At 36.2% G+C, this 15,251-nt stretch overlaps 1 protein-coding gene across 5 annotated transcripts in view; it reads left to right on the top strand.

The window, feature by feature from the left end:
• The window catches only part of LOC143289055 (unconventional myosin-VIIa-like), a 226,551-nt gene that overhangs the window by 146,950 nt on the left and 64,350 nt on the right, over window positions 1–15,251 (top strand). For all 5 annotated transcript variants that reach the window (XM_076597869.1, XM_076597871.1, XM_076597870.1 and 2 more), the window contains 3 exons: window positions 1,117–1,211; window positions 1,851–1,912; window positions 4,432–4,584. In XM_076597869.1, coding sequence (XP_076453984.1) covers window positions 1,117–1,211; window positions 1,851–1,912; window positions 4,432–4,584 — 310 coding nt within the window. The remainder of the gene's footprint in view (window positions 1–1,116; window positions 1,212–1,850; window positions 1,913–4,431; window positions 4,585–15,251) is intronic.

Below are 15,251 nucleotides of genomic sequence, written 5' to 3'. Positions count from 1 at the left end.
TCTGACTACCTGTCCATGTCTGACTACCATCCATCTTTCTGACTACCCGTCCATGTCTGACTACCATCCATCTTTTTGACTACCCGTCCATGTCTGACTACCATCCATCTTTCTGACTACCTGTCCATGTCTGACTACCATCCATCTTTCTGACTACCTGTCCATGTCTGACTACCATCCATCTTTCTGACTACCCCTCCATGTCTGACTACCATCCATCTTTCTGACTACCTGTCCATGTCTGACTACCATCCATCTTTCTGACTACCCGTCCATGTCTGACTACCATCCATCTTTCTGACTACCTGTCCATGTCTGACTACCATCCATCTTTCTGACTACCTGTCCATGTCTGACTACCATCCATCTTTCTGACTACCTGTCCATGTCTGACTACCATCCATCTAACGTTTTAAGTGTGAAATACTTTACAAATTTACGAAAGTCATTTTAGTTATTTTAGTGTTGTATTATCTTATGATATCTTGTCGATCACAAAACAATTTTCCTTGTATTGTCATGGGGACATAAACCTGATTTGATTGATTGAATGAATTGTTGATGTTGATGTTGGCAGGTCTGTGACAGCAGTGACCAAGTTTCAGAACAAAGCATCATCTAAGCGTGACCATCCATGTCTTGCAACCAATCCGTCGGTTTGATTACCATTCGTCTGTCCGACAAACCTTCCATCCGAATACCCATCCACCTGTCTGACCACCTATGCAACTAACTGTCTGACTACCTATCCAAACTGTCTGACTACCCATCCATCCAAACCATTCGAGTATCTCCATATGTCTGACTATCCATCCATCTGTCTGATTATCCATTCACCTGTTGGCTATCCATCCATCCATCCTCGTGCTACCCATCCATCTGACTGACTATCCACCCATCCATGTCTGTATCTGCCTGTTCCTGTTTGTGACATCCCGTCTGTCTGCTTGTCACGGTTCTTTCATTCCCTATGTCTATTTCAATCCAACACAATTGTCACTGCTTCCACTAGCCCTGCTACTGCAACTGCGACTTACTCGACCACAACTGCTGCTGCTGCTAAATTACAACTGTTTGAACGGTGGTCCATTTCGGCAAGTCCTTAACCACAAGAAGCCATTCAGCAGTTCATGGGGGATTTAGCCGTCAAACAGGAAATTTCTGACATAGAACTTGTCAATGATTGTATCATTGATCCTGCTCGACGCAATGTAAGTGATCAAGTTTTCAGATAGACTGACATAAATGTGTGTGTGTGTGTGTGTGTGTGAGTGTCGGAGAGGGGAGGGGTGCGGATGTATGTCGTGGAGAAGAGCGGGGATGGGAGGTGTTTGTAAGGTGTTATTCTCTATTTTTTAACATAATCATCTCCTTCAGAAATGTTTGACACGGAGTCTGTGCATGTTTCTGCCAGCACCGTGGCGAAGTGATTCTCGTCGGCGCTCGTGAGTTCGAACCGCATCGGAATTGCCAAATTATTTTTGAACAGCCAAATTAAATTATCAGTCATGGCTGTTTTACCGAAGAATAAAAAATATCGTCGTGGGATTCTTTTAGACCTGACTGACACCTGTACAGGTACGATCTGCATAGCGTCTTTGGGCATACATATTGATACGTTTCAGCATGTTTTCATGAACACTAGCTTTTGAAGGAATCAGCCAAATAATTGTTCTTTTTATGAACTGAAAGGCTTTCTCAGAACCTATGCAATGTACGAGAGAGAGGAGAGATGTCGAGCGTACTTTTGTTTTTGCGTTTGGTTGTGATGCTGTCCTATATTCACTTCGTGTGTAGCCTCTGTATGCATAATATGTAGGGAACTGTATAGTCATCTCATTTGTCCACAGAAATACTTGAGAGACGAAATCTACTGCCAGATAATGAAACAGCTTACCAACAACCCAGATAAGTATGGAGAGAATCTATATTTCTTTGTATTTCATGTTATGACTTTGAAGTGGCCAGTCTTTGTGTACATGTGCGTGTCGGAAGGGATCGTGGAATGCTTGAACTGTTTGACACGTGCACGACAGAGGTCTTTTTTCTGTTTGTGTCACATCAGCAGTGAATTAATGCCTGGACTTAACGGAATTGTTGGTTTGTGACAGTGACTTAATGGAATTGTTGTTCGCTGAATTTGCTATACTGTGTTGGTTTGGTTTCGTGGTACATATTATTACCAGCAGGGAGTTTTTGGTCAAGATACGATAAGAAATGTCACCCCCTCTCCCTTTCTTCTTTTCCTTTCTTCGTACTCTGCATGTCCTAGCAAAGCGGGGAAGATGGTGGTGGATGCACATATGATTTTTGACTCACTTGTGTAAACACAGTGTGTCTATGTTATAACCCGGTGTTCGGTTGTCTGTGTGTGTCTGTGTGTCCGTGGTGAACTTTAACATTGCCATTTTCTCTAGAAATACTGTCTGCATTTTCTCTGGAAATTCTCTGTCTGCCAATACCAAATCTGGCTTAAAAATAGTAGGGTAAAAAATCTTCACAGTCATACCAATAGTTTGTGCGTCTTCCGAATTCAGCCGTATTTCCGATTGATTAACGGTTTATTTCGTTGATGCTGGTTTCGGATTCCGAAAACATTGTTACCCTTTTGCTGCTGCCCGATTGTCTGTTAAGGAAACACCGTGACCTCGTTTTTCTTGTTGGCAATTAAAAGAAAAGAAATAAAAATTCTGGACAGAACACGTACAGTGACACGAACTACATTATTGACGTGTTCGCTGTATATGAATATTCTTATGTGGACACTGAATTAATTAGAATAACCATAAAAGAAAATTTGAATCGACTGTTTCACTGAGTTTCGGCCAGCCTTGTCTTGACTGGTCTGTGTAGATCTTGACAAAATATGTTGGAAAGCCTGACACGATGGCGTCTCCTTTACCGCAGAATTAAAGAATTTCTTACATAATTATCGACGTGTTTACTGCAAAAAATGTTTTAAAGTGGATACTGAATTAACTAGAATGGACAGAAAAGAGAAATTGAATGGACATTGTCATGTTTTCTCAGTGAGTGAAAAAAAAGCTTGTCGAACACGGATCTCTGCAGATCTATAAAAACGGACACATATTGCAGTGTATTTGAGGCGATGGGAACGTCTCCTTTATCTCGGATCTGAAAGAAATTCTTAAATGCCAGAGATATACCAAAAGTAACATGATTTAAACGGCGTTATCACTTCGATCACCGTTGTCAATTTATTCCGCTAGAAGAACATGGTGAAATGATAACTTTTGAACGTTATATACGAACCTGCGTTAGCGCAGTGGATAAAACAACTCGTCTTCAACCCAAACATCCTTGGTTCGAATCTTCTTTCTTTTTTTTTTTTAAACGCGAAGTTGCCGAGTGTTTTTTTTTTTTTTTTTTTTTTTTTTTTTTTTTTTGCTGCCCCATCATCTGCACCGTTTCAGTGGCATTACTCCCACGCCGCTCATTTAGATTCCCCCATACACGGCCACACCCGGGTTCGTCCGTCGCAGTTCCAGCGTCGGCAGTCCACAGGGAACCATCGATGTTAGGTCGCCTGGAGGCCACACACCAGAGGAGACCCTGCACTGCTGCTGAGTCACTTCGGTGGTGTTCAGTGGTGCCTGTTCTGATTTTACGTACTTAGGACACCACCTACTAAGCCCCCTACTAACGACAATAATGGCTTAGTCGCGGAGCCAGACTGAGTGAGCGTCCCTCCCAGAGTGGAGACCGCCACCACGTCCCTCAAACAACAGCCCCCGACGAATCCGCCGATACTGACGACATTGACAGGACTCACCCCAAGCACAGAAGTGGAGGGGTATCGAAACTGAGGTCACCATGAGAGCAGGGCATGAAAGGCCACAGACTTTGAGACTATTTTGTTTATATTGATGACGATGAAGGAGGAGGATGACGATGATGATGACGATGTTGCTATGGAGGTCCATTTTGGTTTGGGACTGCGTGACAAGGCTGTACTCTACGCTTCCTGTCATAATGATATCCCGGCGTTAACCAGGCCCGAGAGATACAGACACTTGCAGTGTTGGTCAAGTAATTAGAGCAACACACCCAAAGACGCATCCTTGAAGTGGATGACACTCGACTGTGTGGTCCCAGTCTCCCCATTTAAGCCCACAGCACACTCAGCTCTGGGTAGGAGCCGGCCACGGGCCGAAAAACCCACCTCCGCTGGGATTCGAACCCGCGTCCTCCCAGCCGTCAGTCCGCGACGCTAACCACTTCGCCACGGCGGCTGGTAGTGTTTTTAATTATGATAACGAATAGAGAACACATTTAAAAAAACTTTTTGAAATATTTTTTTTATATGAATTATTATTATTATTTCTTTAAGTGTGTATCACAAGTGAGTCTTGAATGCCTTGCCTTTCTTGTTCCATTATATGATTTCAAGCACTTTTGCTACGTTTGCAGACACAGTGAAGAGAGAGGATGGCTGCTGCTGACTCTGCTGTGCGTGACGACCTGCCCTCACGGCGAGTTGTTGGATCAGTATGAAGGTTTCCTTCGGGCAGCCAAGCACCCACAGGCCCGTGTGTGTTCTGGCCTCCTTGCTGCACACAAAGCGTGAGTTTCTGTCTATCGTGTGTAGATCGGGGTACCCAATTTCTATCAGATTTTTTTCTTGAAAGGTGAACGTGATATCAGCAAGACAGTCATTGAACCTTCGTGTTTTCTTTTACATATACTTTACTATCATCCATGACATGACATTAATTTTGAGAATTATTACCATATATATGGATGCCTTTTTCTCTCGGCTATGCTAAGTGTTCTTATTTGCATTATTGATTCTGATTATCATCAGTGAACTGTGAATCTGATGATCGAAATCATAAACTGTAATATGAGTTGCACAATGATTTTTATTAACATCAAAGGTGTCATTGATAAGCATAGTTAATAATGGCTTTAAGGATTCAGAAAATCATGAATAGCACCGTGAATTATTTCTTTTCACAACTGTTGACACTGCAAATTCTTATCATTCGCTTGGTGGATTCGTGAATTTTCGTATCATTTGTGGTACTAAAGATAATTTGATTAGGGTATCACAACTAGCACTACGAATAGTTAGGCCTAAGCTTGAATGTGGGCAAATGTTACGTACCCAGGTCCTATTTCAGAAAATAGACACTTGACACAGCTCCATGTGTTGGAAGAAGTTGCAGTGCACTCAACAACGCCATGCAAATGAAACAGGCAAAGAAGGGACAGATCACATTTATTTATACACTTACACAAAACCACCAAACAAGCATAACACAATTGTACCCAATAAATGTGTGGGTTCAAGAAAGGGACATAGCCAGCTAGATAGAAAGGATACCTCACCCAAAGCAAAGGAATGCCCTAACAATACCCTATCCCAATCTACTTATTCCTGGGGGTTGGGCGCGCGCGTGCACACACACACACACACACACACACACACACACACACTGAAATACTTCATCAATCAAATTGTATCCAAAGAATCGTCTCTGAGCCCATAAAAAAACAACTTTTTCACAAGAATGTCTCTGGCTTCTTACATATATTAAAGTATAAAAATGGTGTTGCATCTACATATAAACCAAACTTTTCCGCAGCATATCACCACGACTCACGACCAGGGTAGGTTAGATAAGGTCCCGAACCGGGTCCCCACCCCCACCACCCCACCAAAACTCCCGCAGGATTGCTTACATACTGGCTTCTGTCATGTAAAAAGGCTTCTATCCAACTTCGAAAACTACCCCTGATGCCATAGCCTTTCATTTTGTAATCAGTCGTTTTAGTGGAACCTTATCAAATGCCATCTGAAAGTCTAAGTATACAATGTCTATAGGCATATTGTTATTTGTCTCAATCATCAAGTCTTGAATAGTATTTAAAAACTGTGTAACACAAGACCTTCCAGATATAAATCCATACTGGTAATTTGATAAAAGATCATTCTCAATTTAATGTTTATTCAGCGTATCGCAGATTATACCTTCACAAGTTTTAAATACCACAGATGTAAGACTAACTGGCCTGTAGTTAATTGGTTCATTCTTATTACCTTTTTGAAAACATGTTTAATTAACCTCTGATAGTTTCCAACCGTCTGGTACCTTCCTTCAAACGTTGAGTGAATAAGAATTTTAAAGAGAAAGAAAGAGCATCCTTTGTCTCTTTCAGCAGCCTGGGCTGTACTCCATCTGGATCTGGTGATTTTGAGCCATTTAAACCTGTCAGTTTATCAAGGACTTGATTTTTATAAAAAATTTCTAAGCCAGATAAAGTTCTGTTTGTTCTTTTTGGGTAGTATAGGAGATTGTCAGTGTCTTCTTCAGTAAAAACACCCGTGAAAAAATATCTAAGACCTCTGCCTATCACTCAAGGTTCCTTGCGGCTTAATGAGATCAGATATACCCTCTCTTTGTTTTGGATGCAGTATACGCATACTTATATTAAAAGCTTTTGGGGCAATTTTAAATATTTTTAGCCAGCTACATTTAGTGTTTACTGATTTACACATCGCCCATTTCACTTGATGTCGGGCTCCCGCATATTCATGATAGTTTTCCTTAGTCCTGAATTTCTTGTAAGTCTTAAAGGTTTTGTGCTTTAATCGGATTTTAACTGGAAATGTTGAGTTTGTGGCACTGACTTTTTCTGGAATGGATTCCTTGGTGGAAAGTATCTGCATGGGATGTACTTTTCTATGCGCTCAAATATTTTGTTTTCAGTTAGACTCCAACACTGATTTGTGCTTAGTTCCTCTGTCAACATGTTTTTCCAGTCCACACTGTCAAGGAATTCTTGCCCGTTCATAGCCTCTTTTATTCCACTATATTTGTTACCTGGTGACAGTTGTAAATCAAAACAAATTGTATGATGATGACTATTTCCCATAGGAAATACAAGGATAAAAGGAAGAATACAAGGTTTTCCATAGTCATGTTTATTTCTCTGAAGTATAAGATCAAGGGTATTCGCTCTCTGTAGTCCTCTGAAGTGAGTTCTTTCACCACTTGAAAGAGATACACATCTTTAATCCTTTCAAGGATCCCTTTGTCAGTTGAATTCACCCACTGTGATGATAACATGATCTTGTCTGTATACAAAATGGTAGATTTTAACAAACATGTCATTTAGAGTCGTGTTTATATGACTAAGACTATTTGGAGATATGTGTATTATAGCCACCAGAAGTTGTTTTTTTTTTTGTTTGTTTGTTTCCCAGAACATCAAATACAATTTAGGGTTTAAAAACCTCCAGATCAAGTCTCCTTGTAATATTCAAAGAATTTCAAACAAAAGCTGCTACTCGTCTCCTGTGTGAATCATTTAAAAGAGTGCAGTTTTTCAGGGAGGGGAACAAATCACATTTTTAGATGCTTTTGACTGTGTTTCACTTAATACAGTATATGGATCTTTTGACTGTGTTTCACTTAATACAGTATGTGGATCTTTTGACTGTTTCACTTAACACAGTATATGGATCTTTTGACTGTGTTTCACTTAATACAGTATGTGGATCTTTTGACTGTTTCACTTAATACAGTATGTGGATCTTTTGACTGTGTTTCACTTAATACATGTGGATCTTTTGACTGTGTTTCATTTAATACAGTATGTGGATCTTTTGACTGTGTTTCACTTAGTACAGTATGTGGATCTTTTGACTATGTTTCACTTAATACAATATGTGGATCTTTTGACTGTGTTTCACTTAATACAATATGTGGATCTTTTGACTATGTTTCACCTAATACAATATGTGGATCTTTTGACTATGTTTCACTTAATACAATATGTGGATCTTTTGACTGTGTTTCACTTAATACAGTACGTGTATCTTTTGACTGTGTTTCACTTAATACAATATGTGGATCTTTTGACTGTGTTTCACTTAATACAGTATGTGGATCTTTTGACTCTGTTTCACCTAATACAATATGTGGATCATTTGACTGTTTTTCACTTAATACAGTATGTGGATCTTTTGACTGTGTTTCACTTAATACAATATGTGGATCTTTTGACTGTGTTTCACTTAATACAATATGTGGATCATTTGACTGTGTTTCACTTAATACAGTATCTGGATCTTTTGACTGTGTTTCACTATGTTTCACTTAATACAATATGTGGATCTTTTGACTGTGTTTCACCTAATACAATATGTGGATCTTTTGACTATGTTTCACTTAATACAATACGTGGATCTTTTGACTGTGTTTCACCTAATACAATATGTGGATCTTTTGACTGTGTTTCACCTAATACAATATGTGGATCTTTTGACTGTGTTTCACTTAATACAGTACGTGTATCTTTTGACTGTGTTTCACTTAATACAATATGTGGATCTTTTGACTGTGTTTCACTTAATACAGTATGTGGATCTTTTGATTGTGTTTCACTTAATACAGTACGTGTATCTTTTGACTGTGTTTCACTTAATACAATATGTGGATCTTTTGACTGTGTTTCACTTCATACAATGTGGATCTTTTGATTGTGTTTCACTTAATACAGTATGTGGTTCTTTTGACTATGTTTCACTTAATACAATATGTGTATCTTTTGACTATTTTTCACCTAATACTATATGTGGATCTTTTGACTGTGTTTTACCTAATACAATATGTGGATCTTTTGACTGTGTTTCGCTTAATACAGTATGTGGATCATTTGACTGTGTTTCACTTAATACAATATGTGGATCTTTTGACTGTGTTTCACTTAATACAGTATGTGGATCTTTTGACTGTGTTTAACTTAATACAATTTGTAGATCTTTTCACTATGTTTCACCTAATACAATATGTTGATCTTTTGACTGTGTTTCACCTAATACAATATGTGAATCTTTTGACTGTGTTTCACTTAATACAGTATGTGGATCTTTTGACTGTGTTTCACTTAATACAATATGTGGATCTTTTGACTCTGTTTCACTTAATACAGTATGTGGATCTTTTGACTGTGTTTCACTTAATACAATATGTGGATCTTTTGACTATGTTTCACTTAATACAATATGTGGATCTTTTGACTGTGTTTCACTTAATACAGTATGTGGATCTCTTGACTGTATTTCACTTAATACAGTATGTGGATCTTTTGACTGTGTTTCACTTAATACAGTATGTGGATCTTTTGACTGTGTTTCACTTAATACAATATGTGGATCTTTTGACTATGTTTCACTTAATACAGTACGTGGATCTTTTGACTGTGTTTAACCTAATACAATATGTGGATCTTTTGACTGTGTTTCATCTAATATACCATGTGGATCTTTTGACTGTGTTTCACTTAATACAATATGTGGATCTTTTGACTATGTTTCACTTAATACAATATGTGGATCTTTTGATTGTGTTTCACTTAATACAGTACGTGTATCTTTTGACTGTGTTTCACTTAATACAATATGTGGATCTTTTGACTGTGTTTCACTTAATACAATGTGGATCTTTTGATTGTGTTTCACTTAATACAGTATGCGGTTCTTTTGACTATGTTTCACTTAATACAATATGTGTATCTCTTGACTATTTTTCACCTAATACTATATGTGGATCTTTTGACTGTGTTTTACCTAATACAATATGTGGATCTTTTGACTGTGTTTCGCTTAATACAGTATGTGGATCATTTGACTGTGTTTCACTTAATACAATATGTGGATCTTTTGACTGTGTTTCACTTAATACAGTATGTGGATCTTTTGACTGTGTTTAACTTAATACAATTTGTAGATCTTTTCACTATGTTTCACCTAATACAATATGTTGATCTTTTGACTGTGTTTCACCTAATACAATATGTGAATCTTTTGACTGTGTTTCACTTAATACAGTATGTGGATCTTTTGACTGTGTTTCACTTAATACAATATGTGGATCTTTTGACTCTGTTTCACTTAATACAGTATGTGGATCTTTTGACTGTGTTTCACTTAATACAATATGTGGATCTTTTGACTATGTTTCACTTAATACAATATGTGGATCTTTTGACTGTGTTTCACTTAATACAGTATGTGGATCTCTTGACTGTATTTCACTTAATACAGTATGTGGATCTTTTGACTGTGTTTCACTTAATACAGTATGTGGATCTTTTGACTGTGTTTCACTTAATACAATATGTGGATCTTTTGACTATGTTTCACTTAATACAGTACGTGGATCTTTTGACTGTGTTTAACCTAATACAATATGTGGATCTTTTGACTGTGTTTCATCTAATATACCATGTGGATCTTTTGACTATGTTTCACTTAATACAATATGTGGATCTTTTGACTATGTTTCACCTAATACAATATGTGGATCTTTTGACTGTGTTTCACTTAATACAGTACGTGTATCTTTTGACTGTGTTTCACTTAATACAGTATGTGGATCTTTTGACTGTGTTTCACTTAATACAATATGTGGATCTTTTGACTGTGTTTCACTTAATACAGTATGTGGATCTTTTGACTGTGTTTCACTTAATACAATATGTGGATCATTTGACTATGTTTCACTTAATACAATACGTGGATCTTTTGACTGTGTTTCACCTAATACAATATGTGGATCTTTTGACTGTGTTTCACCTAATACAATATGTAGATCTTTTGACTGTGTTTCACTTAATACAATATGTGGATCTTTTGACTGTGTTTCACTATGTTTCACTCAATACAATATGTGGATCTTTTGACTGTGTTTCACCTAATACAATATGTGGATCTTTTGACTATGTTTCACTTAATACAATACGTGGATCTTTTGACTGTGTTTCACTTAATACAATACGTGGATCTTTTGACTGTGTTTCACCTAATACAATATGTAGATCTTTTGACTGTGTTTCACTTAATACAATATGTGGATCTTTTGACTGTGTTTCACCTATTACAATATGTGGATCTTTTGACTATGTTTCACCTAATACAATATGTGGATCTTTTGACTCTGTTTCACTTAATACAATATGTGGATCTTTTGACTGTGTTTCACCTAATACAATATGTAGATCTTTTGACTATGTTTCACTTAATACAATATGTGGATCTTTTGACTGTGTTTCACTTAATACAGTATGTGGATCTTTTGATTGTGTTTCACTTAATACAGTACGTGTATTTTTTGACTGTGTTTCACTTAATACAATATGTGGATCTTTTGACTGTGTTTCACTTAATACAATGTGGATCTTTTGATTGTGTTTCACTTAATACAGTATGTGGATCTTTTGACTATGTTTCACTTAATACAATATGTGTATCTTTTGACTATGTTTCACTTAATACAGTACGTGTATCTTTTGACTGTGTTTCACTTAATACGGTATGTCGATCTTTTGACTATGTTTCACCTAATACAATATGTGGATCTTTTGACTATTTTTCACCTAATACTATATGTGGATCTTTTGACTGTGTTTCACCTAATACAATATGTGGATCTTTTGACTGTGTTTCACTTAATAGAGTATGTGGATCATTTGACTGTGTTTCACTTAATACAATATGTGGATCTTTTGACTGTGTTTCACTTAATACAGTATGTGGATCTTTTGACTGTGTTTCACTTAATACAATCTGTGGATCTTTTGACTATGTTTCACCTAATACAATATGTTGATCTTTTGACTGTGTTTCACCTAATACAATATGTGGATCTTTTGACTGTGTTTCACTTAATACAGTATGTGGATCTCTTGACTGTGTTTCACTTAATACAGTATGTGGATCTTTTGATTGTGTTTCACTTAATACAGTACGTGTATTTTTTGACTGTGTTTCACTTAATACAATATGTGGATCTTTTGACTGTGTTTCACTTAATACAATGTGGATCTTTTGATTGTGTTTCACTTAATACAGTATGTGGATCTTTTGACTATGTTTCACTTAATACAATATGTGTATCTTTTGACTATGTTTCACTTAATACAGTACGTGTATCTTTTGACTGTGTTTCACTTAATACGGTATGTCGATCTTTTGACTATGTTTCACCTAATACAATATGTGGATCTTTTGACTATTTTTCACCTAATACTATATGTGGATCTTTTGACTGTGTTTCACCTAATACAATATGTGGATCTTTTGACTGTGTTTCACTTAATAGAGTATGTGGATCATTTGACTGTGTTTCACTTAATACAATATGTGGATCTTTTGACTGTGTTTCACTTAATACAGTATGTGGATCTTTTGACTGTGTTTCACTTAATACAATCTGTGGATCTTTTGACTATGTTTCACCTAATACAATATGTTGATCTTTTGACTGTGTTTCACCTAATACAATATGTGGATCTTTTGACTGTGTTTCACTTAATACAGTATGTGGATCTCTTGACTGTGTTTCACTTAATACAGTATGTGGATCTTTTGACTGTGTTTCACTTAATACAGTATGTGGATCTTTTGACTGTGTTTCACTTCATACAATATGTGGATCTTTTGACTATGTTTCACTTAATACAGTACGTGGATCTTTTGACTGTGTTTCACTTAATACAGTATGTGGATCTCTTGACTGTGTTTCACTTAATACAGTATGTGGATCTTTTGACTGTGTTTCACTTAATACAATATGTGGATCTTTTGACTGTGTTTCACTTAATACAATATGTGGATCTTTTGACTATGTTTCACTTAATACAATATGTGGATCTTTTGACTGTGTTTCACTTAATACAGTATGTGGATCTCTTGACTGTGTTTCACTTAATACAGTATGTGGATCTTTTGACTGTGTTTCACTTAATACAGTATGTGGATCTTTTGACTGTGTTTCACTTAATACAATATGTGGATCTTTTGACTATGTTTCACTTAATACAGTACGTGGATCTTTTGACTGTGTTTCACTTAATACAGTATGTGGATCTTTTGACTGTGTTTCACTTAATACAATATGTGGATCTTTTGACAATGTTTCACTTAATACAATATGTGGATCTTTTGACTGTGTTTCACCTAATACAATATGTGGATCTTTTGACTTTGTTTCACTTAATACAGTATGTGGATCTCTTGACTGTGTTTCATCTGATACAATATGTGGATCTTTTGACTGTGTTTCACTGAATACAGTATGTGGATCTCTTGACTGTGTTTCACTTAATACAGTATGTGGATCTTTTGAATATGTGGATCTTTTGACTGTGTTTCACTTAATACAGTTTGTGGATCTCTTGACTGTGTTTCACTTAATACAGTATGTGGATCTTTTGACTGTGTTTCACTTAATACAGTATGTGGATCTTTTGACTGTGTTTCACTTAATACAATATTTGGATGTTTTGACTCATCATCATCATCATCATGGCCTGGCTTCGCTGACGAAGATCTAGGAAGGGCGTTGTCCACGTTCAGTGAAACACAGTCAAAAGATCCACATATATTTTGAATATGTGGATCTTTTGACTGTGTTTCACTTAATACAGTTTGTGGATCTCTTGACTGTGTTTCACTTAATACAGTATGTGGATCTTTTGACTGTGTTTCACTTAATACAGTATGTGGATCTTTTGACTGTGTTTCACTTAATACAATATTTGGATGTTTTGACTATGTTTCACTTAATACAGTACGTGGATCTTTTGACTGTGTTTAACCTAATACAATATGTGGATCTTTTGACTCTGTTTCACCTAATATAATATGTGGATCTTTTGACTATGTTTCACTTAATACAATATGTGGATCTTTTGACTATGCTTCACTTAATACAATATGTGGATCTTTTGACTGTGTTTCACCTAATACAATATGTGGTTCTTTTGACTGTGTTTCACTTAATACAGTATGTGGATCTTTTGACTGTGTTTCACTTAATACAATATGTGGATCTTTTGACTATGTTTCACTTAATACAATATGTGGATCTTTTGATTGTGTTTCACTTAATACAGTACGTGTATCTTTTGACTGTGTTTCACTTAATACAATATGTGGATCTTTTGACTGTGTTTCACTTAATACAATGTGGATCTTTTGATTGTGTTTCACTTAATACAGTATGTGGTTCTTTTGACTATGTTTCACTTAATACAGTATGTGTATCTTTTGACTATTTTTCACCTAATACTATATGTGGATCTTTTGACTGTGTTTTACCTAATACAATATGTGGATCTTTTGACTGTGTTTCGCTTAATACAGTATGTGGATCATTTGACTGTGTTTCACTTAATACAATATGTGGATCTTTTGACTGTGTTTCACTTAATACAGTATGTGGATCTTTTGACTGTGTTTAACTTAATACAATTTGTAGATCTTTTCACTATGTTTCACCTAATACAATATGTTGATCTTTTGACTGTGTTTCACCTAATACAATATGTGAATCTTTTGACTGTGTTTCACTTAATACAGTATGTGGATCTTTTGACTGTGTTTCACTTAATACAATATGTGGATCTTTTGACTCTGTTTCACTTAATACAGTATGTGGATCTTTCGACTGTGTTTCACTTAATACAATATGTGGATCTTTTGACTATGTTTCACTTAATACAATATGTGGATCTTTTGACTGTGTTTCACTTAATACAGTATGTGGATCTCTTGACTGTATTTCACTTAATACAGTATGTGGATCTTTTGACTGTGTTTCACTTAATACAGTATGTGGATCTTTTGACTGTGTTTCACTTAATACAATATGTGGATCTTTTGACTATGTTTCACTTAATACAGTACGTGGATCTTTTGACTGTGTTTAACCTAATACAATATGTGGATCTTTTGACTGTGTTTCATCTAATATACCATGTGGATCTTTTGACTATGTTTCACTTAATACAATATGTGGATCTTTTGACTATGTTTCACCTAATACAATATGTGGATCTTTTGACTGTGTTTCACTTAATACAGTACGTGTATCTTTTGACTGTGTTTCACTTAATACAGTATGTGGATCTTTTGACTGTGTTTCACTTAATACAATATGTGGATCTTTTGACTGTGTTTCACTTAATACAGTATGTGGATCTTTTGATTGTGTTTCACTTAATACAATATGTGGATCTTTTGACTGCATTTCACTTAATACAATATGTGGATCTTTTGACTGTGTTTCACTTAATACAGTATGTGGATCTTTTGACTGTGTTTCACTTAATACAATATGTGGATCATTTGACTATGTTTCACTTAATACAATACGTGGATCTTTTGACTGTGTTTCACCTAATACAATATGTGGATCTTTTGACTGTGTTTCACCTAA

The sequence above is a fragment of the Babylonia areolata genome, chromosome 13, assembly GCF_041734735.1.
Source record: "Babylonia areolata isolate BAREFJ2019XMU chromosome 13, ASM4173473v1, whole genome shotgun sequence".
In the NCBI taxonomy this organism is placed as follows: Eukaryota; Metazoa; Mollusca; class Gastropoda; order Neogastropoda; family Buccinidae; genus Babylonia; species Babylonia areolata.
This window is presented reverse-complemented; position numbering and strand designations above follow the sequence as displayed.